General features: G+C 43.0%; 1 protein-coding gene across 1 annotated transcript in view; it reads right to left on the bottom strand.

Annotated features, from left to right (window-relative positions):
- The window catches only part of syt9b (synaptotagmin IXb), a 158,389-nt gene that overhangs the window by 27,115 nt on the left and 111,641 nt on the right, over positions 1-19,633 (bottom strand). Inside the window, exons 4-6 of the mRNA XM_072271385.1 lie at positions 17,629-17,749; positions 15,336-15,507; positions 12,996-13,125 (exon numbers count right to left, since the gene is read on the bottom strand). Of these exons, the coding sequence (XP_072127486.1) occupies positions 12,996-13,125; positions 15,336-15,507; positions 17,629-17,749 (423 nt within the window). The remainder of the gene's footprint in view (positions 1-12,995; positions 13,126-15,335; positions 15,508-17,628; positions 17,750-19,633) is intronic.

Here is a 19,633-nt window from a genome sequence, read left to right as displayed (position 1 = left end):
TCTCATCGCTATCATCACGGAGGAGGTACAGGAGCCTGAAGACACACACTCAATGTTTCAGGAACAGCATCTTCCCCCTGCCATCAGATTTCTGAATGGACAATGAAATCATTAACACTAAATCACTACTTTTCCCCTCATTTAGTCACAACTTATTTAACATATTTTTTGTTTATACTTATTGTAATTTATAACTTTTATTATTTTGTAGTGCACTGTACTGTTGCCCTAAAACAACAAATTTCATGACATATGGCGGTGATATTGAACCCAATTCTGAGTAATACAGCACAGAAACAGGCCCTTCAGCCCAACTGGCCCATACTAACCAAAATACTCCATCCAATCCAGTCCCACTTGTCAGTGTTTTGCTCATAACCATCTAAACCTTTCTAATCCGTGTACTTGTTGCAACTGCGTTTTAAATGTTGTTCTTGTACCTGCTTCAAACACTTCCTCTGGCAGCTCATTCCGCATAGATATTGCCCTTTTGTGTAAAAAAAAATTTCCTCTTAAATTGCTTCCCTCTCAGTTAAAATGTTTCATTGCAACTTGGATATTTTTTATACATTGCACTACACAACTGCCACAAAACAACAAATTTCATGAGATATGTAGTGACATTAAACCTGACACTAATTCTGATTCTTGATTACCTAAGCATGGGAAACAGACTGTCTCCATTCACCCACTCTATTCCCCTCATGTTTTTATACATCTCTATAAAATCAGTGGGTGGTGAGTTGGAGATGAAAGGATATGCAAGGCGCTATTCCCACCACTAACCTGCAGGTCACCCTCGGGCGAGGTGTAGCACCTGCTTGGCCCCCCGATCAGGGTCACGTGAAGCCATGGGAGCAAGTGGTGGATGGTTGTATGAGCAGCTGGTGCATATCACAAGTCCTGGTTATGTGACCCCTGATTCCAGGCAGACAGTCAATTGAAGACTATTGATAATGGCTAGGGTCACCTGTCTTATAAAGACATTGCCCAGAAGAAAGCATTGGTAAACCATTTCTGCAGAAAAATTTGCCAAGAATAAGCATGATCATGAGACCATGATTGCCCACGTCATACAGCATGACACACAATGATGATGATAAGATCACCTATTGTGAAATAAGTTTAATTTCTGCATCAAAACTTTCAGGGAGAGAATGAGTTAAATTGTATAAAACTGAACCCTGAGTCTATGAGTCACCAACAACTTTTGATGTGCAGCAACATTTTAAAAAAATCTCTCGTCACAATCAAAGGCTTGTTCGCAATTGTGAGTCAGAGGGTTAAGTGCAATTTATGCAGAGACACCAGTGAGGTGCTGAAGGAGTATTGCACTGCAGGAGACGGCATCATTTGATCTGTTGGGCACACTTACAAGGAACACAGCCACAAGAAAGCAGAATTCATCATCAAGGACCCCCACCATCCCAGTCATGCTCCCATCTTGCTGCTGCCATGCAGGAGGTACAGGAGCCTCGGACCCACACCACCGGGTTCAGGAGCATTTATTACCCCTCAACCATCAGGCTCTTGAACCAGAGGGGATAACTTCACTCACCTCAACACTGACTAATTCCACAACCTACAGACTCACTTTCAAGGACTCCACAACTCACACTCTCAGTACTAATTATTTTTTATATTTGCACAGATTGTCTTCTTTTGCACAATGGTTCATCTTTCTTATTTATAGGTTTTCATAAATTCTATTGTATTCATTTAATTTCGTGTGAATACCTGCAAGAAAATGAATCTCAAGGTGACATATGCGCTTTGATAATAAATTTACGTTAAACTTTTGAACTTTGGGTGCTCTAGTGCACTCACAGCTTTATACATGGGCACTGTCAGAAGTATCCTGACTAGTTGCAACACAGCAATCTGAATGCACAGGTACGCAGGAGAATTACAATCAGATTTATTATCACTAATTAACAGGGTAAGTAGTTTTGCAGTTTGTAGTTTGTAGTTTTGCATCACAGGCATAAAATGACTATTGCTCATTTGGTTAGTCCTGACGAAGGGTCTCGGCCCGAAACGTTGACTGTACCTCTTCCTAGAGATGATGCCTGGCCTGCTGTGTTCACCAGCAACCTTGATGTGTATTGCTCATTTGTTATGTGCCAAGTCGTATGATATGGGCAATCATGATCTTTTCATGACAGTGATTGCTCTTGGTAGTTTTTTCTACTGAGGTGGTTTGCCAGTGCCTTCCTCTGGGCAGTGTCTTTACAAGACGGGTGACCCCAGCCATTATCAATACTCTTCAGCAATTGTCTGCCTGGTGTCAGTGTTCGCATAACCAGGACTTGTGATGTGCACCAGCTGCTCGTACGACCATCCACCACCTGCTCCCATGGCTTCACGTGACCCTCATTTGGGGGGGGGTAAACCGACCTTACCCATGGGTAACCTGCAGGTTAGTAGAGAGAAGGAGCATCTTACATCTCCTTTCATAGAGGTGCATCTCCATCCACCACCCACAAAATTACTACTAAAAATAACAATAAATAAATAAAGCTAGAGAAAAGAAATAATGAAATGGTGTTCATAGGCTCAGAATCTCAAAGCAGAGGAAAAGAAACTATGGACCAAGGTGCCTGTCTAAGCCAGTTCCATTTGCCCAAATATGGGACATATCACTCTTACTTTTCCTATCCATATGCATGTCCAAATGTCTTTTAAATTTTGTTAATATTCTTGCCTCAACTTCCTCTGGCAGTTCCTTTCATATACAGACAACCTTCTGGCTGAAGAATACAAACACGAGGAAATCTGCAGATGCTGGAAATTCAGGCAACACACACAAAAAACTGGTGGAACTCAGCAGGGCAGGCAGCACCTATACCTCTTCCTATAGATACTGCCAGGCCTGCTGCGTTCCACCAGCATTTTGTGTGTGTTGTCTCTGGCTGAAGAAGTTGTCCTTCATGTCCCACTTAAATCCTTCCCTTCTCACCTGAAACCTTTACCATCTAGCTTTAATTTTGGTCGGCATAGCTCAGTGGAATGTCCTTCACTCCAATAGATCAGTATGAAGCACTCCCACAGCTTGAATCAGAGGTCTTTAGTACACCTTGAAACAGTGTTGTCGTCTAGCTGACAAATTGTCTAATTCGTGCACATTCTGTTGTCACCTACTAGATGCTAAGCAGGGAATGATCTTTGTGAACTCACTGCACTTAGATCCTGAAAGCCAACAAGATATTCATGCCACCTGTGTTGGACTTTGAGGGCTTTGTTAATTCTCAGGGAAGTCTAGAAAGCCCGCTGATAAACATTTTGGTCACAATCCTTATAAATTGAGAAGTTCACAGGATCGGAAAAAGCTGTAGAGGGCTGTAGACTCAGCCAGCTGCATCATGAGCTCTACCCTCCCCAGCATCCAGGACATCTTCAAAAAGCAATGCAGCATCCATCATTAAGGACCCCCGTCACCCAGGGCATATCCTTTACACTTTACCACGATCAGGCGGAGATACAGGAAGTACACACACTCACCGTTAGGAACATAGACCATAGAACAGGAGAGCACAGGAACACAGGCTTCAATGTTGTGCTAAGCCAATTAAATTAGTCATTAAATGGCCAAATAAACTAATCTCTTCTGCCTACACAATGTCCATATCCTACCATTTCCCTTACAATCATGTGTCTATCTAAATGTCTCTTAAAAGTCACCAATTCATCACCCCAGGCAGCACATTCCAGGAACCCACCACTTGCTATGTAAAAAAAAAACATGCCTCTCACATCTGCTTTGAAATTAACCCCCCCCCCCCCCGACCGCCACCTTAAGTCCATGCCCCCTGGTATTAGTCATCTCAAACCTGGGAAAAAAGATACTGTCTGTCTGCTCCGTCTATGCCTCTTTCAAATCTTATAAACCTCTCCGCAGCCCCTGCCGCTCCAGAGAAATCAACCCAAGTTTGTCTAACCTCTCGTTATAGCACCATGTCTTCTAATCTAGGCAGCATCCTGGTAATCCTCTTCTGCACACTCTCCAAAACTTTGACATCTTTCCTATAATGGGGAGACCAGAACTGTATGTATGTAATACTCCCGATGCAGCTGAACTATAGTTTTGTAAAGTTGCAACATGACTTCCTGACTTTAAAAATCAATGCCTTGATGAATAAAGCAAGTGTGCCAGATGCCTTCTCAACCACCCTCTCAACCTGTGTAGCCTCTTTCAGGGAAGCATTGTTTCAGGAACAACTTCTTTCCCTCTGCCATCAGATTTTTGAATGGACAATGAACTCATAAATACTACTTCACTGTTTTGCTGTCTTTTTTGTACTAATTATTGAATTTTTCATATATATATATCTTATTTTAATTTATAGTACATTTTATGTAGTGCACTGTACCACAGTCACAAAACAACAAGGTTTACAACATACTGTATGCCAGTGATAATGAATCTGATTCTGATTAAAAAGAAATTGTTATTGGATTATCTTCAAGGTTTACATTTCAACTTTGCTTTAACAGGAGGTTCAGTAGCCTGTGTGCAGAGAGTTAGTGTAATGTATCATACAAATCCAGAAGAACACATACAAAATGCTAGAGGAACTCAGCAGGTCAGGAACACCTATGGAGAGGAATAAACATTCAACATTTCTGGTGAGCCCCTTCTTCAGGACTGAAAACGAAGGCAGAAGATGCCATCATAAAAATGTGGAAGGAGGGGAAAGAGGATAGCTAGAGTGTTATCTTGTAAAGTTTAAAGTCCATGTTTTGGGAATTACTTCAAAGTTTACAAAACATCTAGAACTATGTATTATTAACACATAGATTCTACAGATGCTGGAAATCCAGAGCAACACACATAAAACTCTGTGGGAACTCAGCAGGTCAGGCAACATCAATGAAAAGGAATGAACAGCCACTATTTCAGGCTGAGATGTTCAATCAGGACCCTTTTATGAGCCCTGATGAAGGGTCTCAGCCAGAAATATTGGTTCATTATTCATTTCCATAGAGGATGCCTGACCTGCTGAGTTCCTCAGAATTTTGTGCGTGTTGCTCTGGATTTCCAGCATCTGCAGAATCACTTGTGTTTGCAAAAATGGAGGGGAGCTGAGGAGAATTTTTATTCAATTTCACCAAGAGGACAGGGTAGATTCAATAGTAAGACGCTGGGTAAGTGTTTGAAAAGGTAAATGTTTCAGAGACAAGGGAGGAAAGAATATCAGAGCAAAACCAATTTTCTTGCTCTATTTCTGTGAGGTAAACATTGCTGTCAAGACCAGTCTTTATTACACACCAACTCTGTCACAACAGTGAATTCCTCCATTAAAATACCCTCACTCTCCCCATATAATCTTTAATCCAGTTAAAGATCTCCAATAACCTTGCCTCAATTCTTAACTAACATCATTTTTATGATATGGTGCATAGCTATTTTTATCGATGCACCACAGAAAGCATCCCATCTGGATGTATCACAGCTTGGTACGGCAGAGAGTTACGTGAACACAGCTCAGCTGTGAACAAGCCACCTCCCATGTCTACACTTCTCACTAACTTAGTAAGGCAACCAGTAAAACCAAAGGTCCCACCCAGCCCAGACATTCTCTCTTCACACCTCTCCCATCAGGCAGAAGATACAAAAACCTAAAAGCACGCACCTCTCGTCTCAAAGGCTGCTTCAATCCCACTGTTAGTGGAGATCTTGTACAATAAGATGATTTTTTTACCTTACCATCTACCCCGTTATGACCTTACACCTTATTATCTGCCTGCACTGCACTTCCATAGAGTATTGAACAGTTCAGAATGTTGTGATAACCTTCTAACCTACTCCAAGAATAATCTAACCCTTCCTTCCCACATAGCCCTCCATTTTTCTATCCTCCATGTGCCTATCTAAGAGTTTTTTTAATGTCCTTAATGTATCTGCCTCTACCATCTCCTCTGGCAGTGTGTTTCACATACTCAACCTTCTCTGTCTAAAAACACTGCTGACATATCCTGTATACTCCCTGGGAAATAGCTGCTGGCTGTCTACTCTATCTATGCCTCCTATGATCTTGCATACCTCTGTCAAGTCAACTCTCATCCTCCTTCACTCCAAAGGGAAAAGTCCCAGCTCACTCAACTGCTCCTCCTAAAACCTGCTCTCTAATCTGGGCAGCATCCTGGCAACACACACACAATGCTGGAGGGAATCAGCCAGTCAGGCGCATCTATGGAAGTTAATAAATGGTCGATGTTTTGGGCTGAGACACTTCATCTGGACTGCAAAGGAACAGGAAAGATGCCAAAGTAAAAAGGTGGGTGGAGGGGAAGGAGGACAAGTTAGAAGATGATAGATGAAGCCGGGGGGGGGGGGGTGGGTGGGTAGGAAAGATAAGGGGCTAGAGAGGACGGCATCTGATAAGAGAGGAGAGTGAACTATAGGAGAAGAGGAAGAAGGAGTAGGTGATAGGCAGATGAAAAGAGGTAAGAGGCCGGATTGAACAATTGAAGAAAAGGGGAGGTGGTAGGATTTTTTTTTACCTGAAGGAGAAATTGACATTCATGCCAATAAGTTGGAGGCTAGCCAGATGGAATATAAGGTGTTGCTCCTCCATTCTGAGGGTGGGCTCATTGGGGCACAAGAGGAGGCCATGGACCAACATGTTGGATTGGTAATGGGAATTGGAATTAAAATGTTTGGCTACCCAGTAAATTTTCTGAGCACCCTCTCTAAAGCTTCTACATCCTTCCTATAATGAAGTGGCCAGAACTGAAATCAATACTCCAAGTTTGGTATAACCAGAGTTTTATGGAACTGCAACATTACTTTGTGGTTCTTGAATGCAATCCCCTGTAATGAGGTGACCAGAACTGAACACTAAGTAGTTGAGAGATAAGCCATAATTATGCAAAATAAAATTAGTAAGTGCCATAAAAGCATAAGACATTGGAGCAGAATTAGTCCAATCAGCCCATCGAGTCTGCTCCGCTATTCCATCATGGCTGATTTAATATCCCTCTCAACTCCATTCTCCTGCCTTCTCCCTTGTCCTGATCACTAACCTGTCAACCTCCGCCTTAAATATTCCCATCCTTCTGTGGCAATAAATTCAATAGATTTACCACTCCTTGGCTAAAGAAATTCCTCCTCATCTCTGTTTTAAATAGATGTCCCTACAGGAATTCTGCTCTGTAGAGATGTGGTCGTCATACTTCCAGATACCAAGGGTCTGAGCTCTAGAATTCCTTCTATAAAATCCATTAGTCGTTTTCCCTTGCTGAGATGCTCCTTCTCAGATCAATGTCCACGTCAGTTTTTGTGATTCAGTCACCTTGTGTAACTGATAGTGTCCAATAAACTGTTGAAGATACTACATTCAGTGGCTAATTTATTAGGTATCTCCTGTACTTAATAAAGTGGCCACTGAGTGTATATTCATAGTCTTCTGCTGCTGTAGCCCATCCATTTCAAGGTTCAATGTGTTGTATGTTCAGAGATCATCTGCACACCACTGTCGTAAGGTGTGATTATTTGAGTTACTGTCGCCCTTCTGTCAGCTTGAACCAGTCTGGCCATTCTCCTCTGATCTCTTTCATTAACGAGGTATTTTCACAAACAGAACAGGCACTCACTGAATGTTTTTTAGTCTTTCACACTTTTCTCTGTAAACTCTAGAGACCATTGTTTGCAAAAATTCCAGATCAGCAGGTTCTGAGATACTCAAACCACCCCATCTGGCACAGTCAAAGTCACTGGGATCACACTTCTTCCACATTCTGATGTTTGGGCTGAACAACAACTGAACCTCTTGACCACATCTGCATACTTTTATGCATTAGGTTGCTGCCTTGTGATTGGCAGATTAGATATTTGCATTAACAAGCAGGTGTACGGGTGTACCTAATAAATTGGCCAAGGTGTGTATAAAATAGACTATAAACTACAATAAGAAATATTTATTTCCCTGTTTAGCAACAAGCAGTCTGCTGGAGGAATGCTGCGGGTGGATCAGAATCTGAAGGGAGAGAGGAGCAACTGGTGTTTCAGGTCAGAACCCTACCTCAGAGTGGAGGGGGGAGATGGCTGATATAAAGATGATAAGGGGAATGGTGACAAAGGATTTGGAGGTGATTGATGGTCTAGGGAGGAGTGTATGAAGACAGGTAAGTACAGCCAGGTGGGGGATGTGAGAGATCGCATGTGGTAGATGGTAGCTGCCAAATGATTAAGGTCAACTTTCAAGTTGAATCTGGTTCAGTTTGTTCATTATGTGCCAGATCACATGAAGTCGACAATTATGGTCTGTCCATGATCACAATTGTTCTTGGCAAATTTTTCTATATAAGTGGTTTGCCATTGCCTTCTTCTGGGCCGTGGCTTTACAAGAGAGGTGACCCCAGCCATTATCAATATTCTTCAGAGATTGCATTCGATGTTTTGGGCTGGGACCCTCCTTCATGCTGTGTGTGTGTTTTTTTGGATCTTCAGTATCTGCTGATTTTCTGATGCTTACAACTCTTCAGAGATTGTCTACTGGCGTCAGTGGTTGCGTAACCAGGATGTGATATGAGCAGGCTGCTCATACGAGCATCCACCACCTACTCCCAGGGCTTCACTTGACCCTGATCAAGGGGCTAAGCAGGTGTTACAACCTTGCCCAAGGGTGACGTGCAGGCTAATGGAGGGAAGGAGCACCTTACACCTCCTTTAGTAGGGTCGTACCTCCACCACCACCTGCAAGGAAAATGCAGTAAGGATGGCAAATGCAACATTAGCACTCACTTTGAGATGACGAGAATACAGATTTAAGAATATAATGCTGAGGCTTTATAAGACATTGGTCAGCCTGCACTTGTGATCAGTCTTGGAAAAGATGTGCTGGCATTGGAGAGGGTCCAGAGGAAGTTCATGAGTATTATTCTGGGAATGAAAGGTTTAACACATGAAGAGTGTTCCACGGTTCTGGGCCTGAACATGCTGGAGTTAAGAAGAATGAGGTAGCAAATTGGACTAGACTTCGGCTTCGCTGGAGAAGCTAAAAAGTGATAGTAGAGGGTTGCCTCTCTGACTGGAGACCTGTGACAAGTGGAGTGCCACAGGTATCAGTGCTGGGTCTGTTGTTGTTTGTCATCTACAGCACATCAATGATCTGGATGGTAGTACAGAAAAACAGGATCAGCAAATTTGTGGCTGATACCAAGATAGGGGGTGCAGTGAACGTTGAGGAAGACTGTCAAAACGTCCAGTGGGATCTGGACCAGCTGGAAAAATAGGCCGAAAAATTGTAGATGGAATTTAATGCAGACAATTGTGAGCTGATGCACTTTGAGAGGACAAATTAAGGTAGAATTTCCATGGAAAGACATTGAGGAGTGCATTAGAACAGTGGGATCTGAGAATACAGGTCTATAATTCATTGAAAGGGGTATCACAGGTACAGTCGATAGGGTTGTAAAGAGAGTTTTTGGCACATTGACATTCATAAATCAAAGTATTAGATATTGGGGGAAGGGTTAAGGGGAGGGGGGAGGGTAGATACTTTCATTCCATGTAATCACTTCAAAAACTCAATAAAAATCATACTAAAAGAAGTATTAGATACAGGAGCTGACATGTTAAGTTGAAGTTATAGAAGATGCTGACGAGGTCAAATTTGGAGTATCATGCACAGGTTTGGTCACCTACCTAGAGGAAAAATATTAATAAGATTGAAAGAGTGCAGAGAAATTTGACAAGGATGTTGCCGGGACGTGAGGACCTGGTTATTGGGGAAGGTTGAATAAGTTACGACTTCATTCCCTGGAGCAAAGGAGATCGAGGGAGAGATTTATTAGAGATATACAATGGAATGAGAGGGGAACTGGCTAAAGTTGACTAGAAAGGGACACTAGAAAGGGAGGCAGCAGAAAGGAAACTATAGACCTATTAGCCTGACATCAGTGATTGGGAAGTTGTTGGAATCGATTGTTAGGGATGAGATTATGGAGTATCTGGAGGCACATGACAAGATAGACCAAAGTCAGCATGGTTTCCTGAAAGGAAAATCCTGCCTGACTAACCTACTGCAAATTGTTAAGGAAATTACAAGCAGGGTAGACAAAGGAGATGTAGTAGATGCGGTGTACGTGGATTTTCAGAAGGCCTTTGACAAGGTGCCACACATGAGGCTGCTTAGCAAGATAAGAGCCCATGGAATCACAGGGAAGTTACTATCATGGGAGGAGCATTGGCTGATTGGCAGAAAACAGAGAGTAGGAATAAAGGGATCCTATTCTGGCTGGCTGACGGTTACCAGTGGAGTTCCACAGGGGTCGGTGTTGGGACCACTGCTTTTTACAATGTATGTCAATGATGTGGACTATGGGATTAATGGATTTGTGGCTAAATTTGCTGATGATACAAAGATAGGTGGAAGAGCAGGTAGTGTTGAGGAAACAGAAAGCCTACAGAGAGACTTAGATAGTTTAGGGGAATGGACAAAGAAGAGGCAAATGAAATACAATGTTGGAAAGTGTATGGTCATGCACTTTAGTGGAAAAATTAAATGGGCAGACTATTATTTAGCTGGGGAGAGAATTCAAAATACAGAGATGCAAAGGGACTTGGGAGTCCTTGTGCAGGGTACCCTAAAGGTTAACCTCCAGGTTGAATCGGTGGTGAAGAAGGCAAATGCAATGTTGGCATTCATTTCTAGAGGTACAGAATATAAGAGCAGGGGTGTGATGTTGAGGCTCTATAAGAAACTTGTGAGACCATACTTGGAGTACTGTGTGCAGTTTTGGGCTCCTTATTTTAGAAAGAAAATACTGACATTGGACAGGGTTCAGAGAAGATTCACAAGAATGATTCCAGGAATGAAAGGGTTACTGTATGAGGAACCTCTGGCTGCTCTTTGGCTGTATTCTCTGGAGTTCAGGAAAATGAGAGGGGATCTCGTAGAAACATTACGAATGTTAAAAGGTCTGAACAGATTAGGTATGGCAAAGTTATTTCCCATGATAAGGGAGTCTAGGACAGGAGGGCATAACTTCAGGATTGAAGGATGTCACTTAGAACAGAGATGTGGAGAAATTACTTTAGTCAGAGGGTGGTAAATTTGTGGAATTTGTTGCCATGAGAGGCTGTGGATGTTAAGTCATTGGGTGCATTTAAGGCAGAGATAGATAGGTTCTTGATTAGCCAGGGCATCAAAGGGTCGGGGGTGAAGGCAGGGGAGTGGGGATGACTGAAAGAATTGGATCAGCCATGATTGAATGGCGGAGCAGACTCGATGGGCTGAATGGGCTACTTCTGCTCCTATACCTTATGGTCTAATGGTCTTATACAAAATTATAAGTGATACAAACAGAGTACACTGCCCCAAAGAAGGAAATGGAAAACCACTTCTTTAGAAACATTTGCCAGGAATAATCATGGTCATGGATAGAGAAAAGAATAAGAACAACAGCATGAAGGGGGTCTTGCCCACAGGCATCGATCAGATTAAGGACAGATGGACGGCCGCGATCACCCATGTCATACAACATGGCACATAATGATGATCATGATGAAGTGCAAGCCACTGAGGTTGGGTGAGACTAGAACTAGAGGCCATGGGTTAAGGGTGAAAGGTGAAATATTTAAGGGGACCATGAGGGGGATTTTCTTCACTCAGAAGGTGGTTGAGAGTGTGGTATAAGCTGCTAGTGAAAATGTTGATGTGCGTTTGATTTCAAAATTGAAGAGAGATTTGAATAGGTATATGGATGTGAGAAGTATGAAGGTATATGGTTCAGGTGCAGGTCGTTGGGACTAGGCCAGCATTGACTAGATGGACTGAAGGACCTGTTACTCTTCTGTAGTACTCTTAGACTCTGTAGTTTGATTTCATAAGAGTCTTGTGTTTTATTCAATTATTTTATTTGTTTAATTAAATGAATCAAAACAATGTCTCTTTGAATGGAAATAATGGAATTATTCACTCCACTTGAACGTCAAGTACATTTGAAACAATATAGAGATTATGTCAGACATCATCTCATAAAGTATTAATTAAAATAATGAGAGAAATTAGTTTTATCTGAGAAGGTTAAATCCCATACATTATTTAAGTGTGTTGTACTCTATTGTAGGTGCAATAACATGATGAGGGACATAAATGGGTTGAAGCTCAGAATGAATATTCATAAGCCAACTGTTTAAATACTAGTACCTCCCTGATAGATTTTGCTTAGCCTTACATCTCCTCTGTAAGCCATTCTGATTTGCTCCAAATTTCATTCTACCCTTCAGAGATGAGAACAAGTTCAAAGATGGACTGTTGGTTTTCAAAACTCAACTTTTACAGAATTTAATTTGCTATAAATAGCCCAGTGATACACGCTGTCCCACTCTCCATATTCAGTCCATGAGCCATAGGGGCAGAACTGAACCATTGTGCGGTGCCTCCTGCAGAGAAGAGAGTACACTGGGGTGAATTTTAAGGCAGATTAAAGTGTGGAGGCCCTAGAGCGGAAAATGTACAGGTGTTCAGCCACACTAAGTGCCAGCCAAGATTCCCTACTTGAGCCCATCCCGACTGCCTGCATTTGACCCATCTCCCTCTCTTCATGCTACGACCATCGGGAGTATGGGTTCCCAACCTTTTGTATGCCATGAACCCCTACCATTAACCGAAGGGTCTGTGGACCCCAAGTTGGAACACTTGATCGGGAGAAAGGTGCCGGAGTCATGGTCACTACACTACCAGGTTCAGGAACAACCTCTGCCTATCAGGCATTGGATTCCTAAACCGGTGTGGATTTTTCACTCGCCTCAGAGCTGAAATAACTACACAATCTGTAAACAATTTCAGAGAATCTGCTTTGGTTGTACATGTTTTTTTTATGGATTCTATTGTACTTCTTTATTTTTCTGTGGGGTGGGAATTTCCTTTTAAAATCCTCTGAGTTTCCTTGCTCTTCGATTGCAGGCCTTACCAAATATGAAAGGCCATCACTGGGACACACCCACGTGCCTCCTTCTAAACCTGCAAAACCATCCAGGTTCTTACCTCTGCCAATTGGTGCCAGTGTGCCACTGGTTTCCGGGGATAGCTGAGCATTTCACTCCAGTGATCTCGTCCCAGTCTCTCGGCGTCATTCCCCACGCGACACACACCGATGACCTCATTGTGACCTACGCTGTGAAAAGTTGGCCATAATGATTTTCCTTAAAAAGCCAAAACAGTAATCATCTCTTGAACAAACAGCTGAGGAAGACGTATAAAATAATGAGAGGCAAATATAGGCTAGGTTTCTCTGCATCACAGCCTGGTATGCAAACACCAACACCCTTAAATGGAAAATCCTATAAAAACTAGTGCATATGCCCCAGTCCATCACGAGTAAAGCCCTCCCTACCATTGAGCATGTGTACACAGAGTGCTGTCACAGGAAAGCAGCAATCATCATCAGGGACCCCCACTGCCCAGGTCATGCTCTCTTCTTGCTGCTGCCATCAGGAAGAAGGTACAGGAGACTCAGGACTCACACCACCAGTTTCAGGAACAATTATTACTCCTCAGCCATCAGGTTCCTGAACCTGAGGGGACAACTTTACTCAACATCACTCACTCCAACACTGAACTGTTCCCACAACATATGGACTCACTTTCAAGGACTATTCATCTCACGTTCTCGATATTTATTGCTTATTTATTTATTTGTTGTTATCATTTTGTTTTTTTTCTTTTCATTTACCGTGAATGCTCACAAGAAAATGAATCCTAGGTTTGTATATTGACATATTGTGATAATATATTTACCTAGAACTTTAAACTTTGAGATAGGCAGAGTCTCTTCTCAGGGTGCAAACATCAAATAGGTAGCGGACATAGCTTTAAGGTGATTGGAGGAAAGTTACATGCTAGTTTTATTACTCAGAGGTAGTGGGTGCATAGGTTTAAGGTGGGCGAGAGCAAGTTTAAAGGAGATGTGCAAGGCAAGTCTTTTGTACCAAGAGTGTTAGGCACCTGTAATCCGCTGCCAGGATAAGTGATGGAAGTGGATACAATAACAACATTTCTGAAACATTTTAACAGGTGAATGGAAAGTCAGGGATACACACATAGAAGAACGTCAAGCAGCGGATGTGGTATATGGATTTCAGTAAGACAGTTGATAAGGTTCCCCATGGTAGGCTCATCTACAAAGTCAGAAGGCATGGGATCCAGGGTAACTTGACTGTGTGGGTTCAGAATTGGTTTGTCCACAGAAGGCAGAGGGTAGTGTATTCCCTTTAGGGTAGATGGAGTATATTCTGCCTGGAGGTTGGTGACCAGGGGTGTTCCATGGGAATCTTTTCTGGGATCCCTGCTCTTTGTGATTATTATTAATGACTTGGATGGAGAAGTGGAAGGGTGGGTTAATACGCTTGCAGATGACATGGAGGTTGGTGGAATTGTGGATAGTTTAGAAGGCTGTCATAGGTTACAATGAGAAATTGATAGGAGGCAAAACTGGGCTGGGAAGTGGCAGATGGAGTTCAACCCGGGCAAAGGTGAAATGATTCAGTTTGAAAGGTCAAATTTGAAGGCAGAAATACAGAAAAAAATGGCAGGATCTTTCGCAGTATGGAGGAACAGAAGGATCTTGGGGTATACGTGCATAGATCCCTCAAGATTGCTGTGCAAGTTATTCGGGTGGTTAAAAAAGGCATTTGATGTGTTGGCCTGAATTAGTCAGGGGACTAAGTTCAAGAGCCATGAGGTGATGTTACAGCTCTATAAAATATGGTTAAACTGAACTTGGGCTGCATTCAGTTCTGGTCACTTTATTATAGGAAGGATGTGGAAGCTTTAGTGAGGGTGTAGAGGTGATTTACCAGGATGTTGCCTGGATTGGAGAGCATGTCTTATGAGTTTAAGCAAATAGGGCTTTTCACTTTAGTATGAAGGAAGATAAGAGGTGACTTGATATAGGTATATGTTGATAAGAAGCATAGACTGAGTTGATAGCCAGAGACTTCTTCCAGAGTGGATACGACTAATACTGGGGGGCATAATTTCAAGATGATTGGAGAAAAGTACAGGGGGATGTCAGAGATAAGTTTGTTATGCAGAGAGTGGTGTGTGCATGGAATGCCCTGCCAGGGGTGGTGGTAGAGGTAGAATCATTAGGGACATAGACACATGGATGAGAGAGAAAGTGGATGGTTACGTGGGGCGGGGGGGCAAGGGTTAGACTGATCTTAGAGTAAGGAAGTAGATCGACACAGCATCCTGAGCTGAAGGGCCTATATTGTGCTGTGATGTTCCACGTTCTATATTCTAAACTAATCTTTATCTGCACACTATGAGCAAGGACAAGATAAGAGTCTATCATTTAAAACTATTTGTAAACTGGTATCTCACCGGTCATAATCCATTACGGCTATTAACAAGTTCACTTGGTCAATATTTTCGGGAGGGACGTCAAACACGATGGCCTCGTTGTACACGGGGTTCAATGTGTTTCTCTTTGTCGACGTTTTCCTTTTCTTCAGCCTCCTCCCATTGCACATGAGGGAGATCTTCACGTATGGATCTGTGTGAACATAGAACAATACAGCTCAGCACAGGCCCTGCAGCCTACAATATTGTGCCCCCCATTTTTCTTTCATCCATCTACCCCAGAGATTCTTAAATGTCCCTAGTGTATCTGCTTCTATCACTACTCCAACAATGCGTTCCATGCACCCACTCCTCTCTGTGTATAAACACTTAACTCTGACATCCACCTCTATTGACTCCAATCATTTTAAAATTATGCCCCCTTGTTTTAGCTATTTTCAACCTGTGATAATGTCTCTTTTTATCCATACCTCTTATCATCTTGTATACCTCTGTCAAGTCATATCTCATCCACCTTCACTCCAAACAGGAAAGTCCTAGCTCACTCAGCCTGCTCTCCAATGCAGTCAACATCCTAGTAAATCTCCTTTGCACCCTCTATGAACCTTCCACATATTTCCTACGACGAGGCAACCAGAAATGAACACAATACTCCAAATGAACGTCATAGAGTTGAAACATTACCTTGCGGTTCTTAAGCTCAAACCTCTAACTAATGAAGGTCACCACACTATACATCTTCTTAACCACCCCATCAACTTGTGCAGCAAATGTGAGGGATCTATGATTGTGGATCCAAAGACCCCTCTGTTCCTCCACACTAGTTCCGACCATTAATCCTGTGCTCTGCCTTCAGTTTTGACCTTCCAAAATGAGTCACTTCCCACTTTTCTGGATTGAGCTCTGTCTGCTCATTCTCAGCCCAGCTTTGCATCGGTCGTAACCTACAACATTACTCACAAAAACACCACCTTTCGTGTTGTTCAAATCCCGTCTGATGTTGACCTGAGCTGGCTGATTGAAAGGCATAATGGTCTAATTCTGCTCCTATATCCTGTGGTCTTATAAGACCGTAATACCACATAGGAACAAAATTAGGCATTTAGCCCATTGAGCCTGGTCTGCTATTCAATCAGATCTATTTATTTTCCCTCTCAATCCCATTCTCCTGACTTCTCCCTGTAACTGTTCATGCCCTGAAAAATCAAGAACTTATGAACCTCCACTTTAAATATTTTAATGACTTGGCCTCCACAGCTGTCTGTGGCAATGAATCCCATAGGCTCACTACCCTCTAGCTAAAGAAATTCCTCCTCATCTGTTCTCAAAGGACCTTCGTATTCTGAGGCTGTATCCTCTAGTCTTAAACTCCCCCTCTGTATGAAACCTCCTCTTTCAAGGTCTATCAATATTTAATAGGTTTCAATGAGATCCCGCCTTATTCTAGACTCCAGTGAGTACAGGCCCAGAGCAATCTGATACATTAACCCTTTCATTACCAGGACCATTCCCACGAACCTTCTCTATTCAAGTTCAAGTTTAATCATCATTCAACCGCACGTGAATACTGCTGGATGAAACAGCGTTCCTGTTACTCTGGACCCTCTCCAGTGCCAGCACTCCCTTTCTTAGATAAGGGGCCAAAACTGCTCACAGTACTCCAAGTGCATTCTGACCAATGCTTCATAAACCCTCAGCCTTACGGCTTACCTCTGCTTCTTTCTTGACCAGACTTCTGAGTTCTGCTTGCTTTTCTTGTTCCGGAGTCTTGTTCATTCCTTATATCCGTTGCTTCAGTAGTGACAGGCATTTCATCAGCTACTGGGCCCCAAACTCTGGAAATCACTCCTCCACTCCAACACCACTAAACCTTTCCACCTCTTCTTTCCAGCATTGTAAAGTTCTTTTAAACAGAATTGCATTCCAAGCCTTCTTGGTGCCTAACTTTTACTTACTAGTCCCTCTCATCAAGATCCTCTGGCCACTGAGTCCTGTTGAAGCCCTTGTATTGGCTACAGAGGATGTTGCTGCTAATAGCTTATCTTAAAATGTTTTTTTTATTTCAAGATACAGCACAGTAACAAACACTTCCAGTGCAACAAGACTGTGCTGTCCAATTACACCTCTGAGACGAATGCATCTACTGACCTGTATGCCTTTGGAAAGTGGGAAGGACCCAGAGGAAACCCACGCAGTCACAGGTATAAATTCCTTACAGGGAGTGACGGGAATTGAACCCAGATCACTGGCGCTGTAATAGCATTATATTAACCGCTACACTACTGTGCCAGCGTCGGACGGTAGGAGTGCTTACCGGATGCCCCCGTTATGTCCATGGCCTTGAGGTTGCGTGCCTTGATGACGGTGATGGTGAGTCTGCCAGCAGTGGGGAGATAGCACAGGGAGAACATAAGGTCCCCCAGATCCACATTTTCCTAAAGTACAAGAAGCAAAGTTCAGCAGTGCTCTCCTCAGTACAGCACATGCTACAAAATGGATAAACACCAAGGATTCTGCAAATACCAGAAATCCAAAGCAACATGTACAAAAATGCTGGAGGAACTCAGCAGGTCAGGCAGCATCTGCGGAAATGAACAAAATATTAATGTTCTGGGCCGAGACCCTTCTTCAGGACTGGAAAGGATGGGGGAAGACACCAGAATAAGAAGGTAGGAGGAGTGGAAAGAGGATAGCTGGAAGGTGATTGGTGGAGCCATGTGGGTGGGGAAAGGTCAGGGATGGAGAGTAAGGAATGTGATAAAAGAAGCGATTGGACCTTAGGAGAAAGGGAAGGAGGAGGGCATTCAAGTGGAGGTGATAGGCAGGTGAGAAGAGGTAAGAAGTAAGAGACCAGAGTGGGGAATAGAAAGTGGGGGGGGAATTTTTTTCTACTGGAAGGAGAAATCGATGTTTATGCCATCAGGTTGGAGGCTAACCAGATAGAATATAAGGTGCTGCTCCTCCAGCCTGAGGGTGGTCTCATCTTGGCACAAGAGGAAGTCATGGACTGATATGTTGGAACGGGAATAGGAATCAGAACTAAAATGTTTGCTCCTGCAGATCTGGGGACGGGAATAAAGAGTCAACATTTCAGGCTCAGTCCCTTCATCAGGACTGGAAAGGAAGAGCAGCATCGGTGGGGAAAATGACTGGTTAACGTTTTGGTTCCTGTGTTCCCCAGTGCAATAAGTTGGACTCTTGACTTCAGAATCTAACTTACAATGACGACCTAGCACCATATTGTCTGCCTACACTGCCCTCTCTCTGTAACACTCACAGAATTTGGAGTACTGTGTGCAGTTCTGGTCACCTATCTACAGGAAAGATATCAAAAAGTTTGAAAGAGCACTAAGAAAAGTTATAAGGATGTTGCTGGGACTTGCAGACTTATAGGGAAAGGTTGAATAGGTTGAGGCTTTATTCCTTGGCGTGTAGAAGAATGAGTGTAGATTTGATAGAAGTATACAACATTATGAGGGGTTTCGAAAGAGTAAATGCAAGCAATCTTTTCCCGCTGAGGATGGGTGAGACTAGAACTAGAGATCATGGGTTAAGGGTGAAAGGTAAACTGATTCAGGGAAACTTGAGAGGGAACTTCTTCACTGAGAGGATGGTGAGGGTGTGAAATGGGCTGCCTGTAGAAATGGTGGATGCAGGTTTGATTTCAACATTTAAAAGGAGCTTGTGTAGGTACATGGATGGGAGGGGTACGGAGGGGTATGGAGGCCTATGGTCCGGGTGCAGGTCGATGGGACTAGGCAGATTAATAGTTCGGCACTGACTAGATGGGCCGAAGGGCCTGTTTCTGTGCTGTAGTGCTCTATAACTCTTACTGTTTTCCCTTGTTCCAGTCTGTGGAACTGTATGCAAGGTAAGATTTGTACTGTACCTCTTTATATTTGACAATAAAAAAGCAAATTCAATTCAAGAAGCTGCATCGGGACTGAACTTCCCTTGAAACATTACCACAGATGCTGCCTGACCTGCTGAGAAGTTCCAGCATTTCCCGTTTTATCCAGTATCCGTTTGTTTTTTTTGTATTTTCATGACCTGCATTTGTCACATGTACATCGAAACATCAAAACAGTGAAATGCGTTGTTTGCATCAATGACCAACACAGTCCAAGGATTGTGCTTGCGAAAGCCCTCACTGTGCCCCTCTACTCAACGTAGCTTGCCTACAACTTACTGACCCTAACCCACAACTTATTAACCCTAACCCGTAACTTACTAACCCTAGCCCGTATGCCCTTGGAAGGTGGGAGGAAACCGGAGCACCCAAGGGAAACCCATGTGGTCATAGGGAGAACGCACAGACA

Source organism: Mobula birostris, chromosome 11 (assembly GCF_030028105.1).
Source record: "Mobula birostris isolate sMobBir1 chromosome 11, sMobBir1.hap1, whole genome shotgun sequence".
NCBI classification, from domain to species: domain Eukaryota; kingdom Metazoa; phylum Chordata; class Chondrichthyes; order Myliobatiformes; family Myliobatidae; genus Mobula; species Mobula birostris.
The sequence above is the reverse complement of the archived record's forward strand: the minus strand, read 5'-3'. Positions and strand labels throughout refer to the sequence as shown.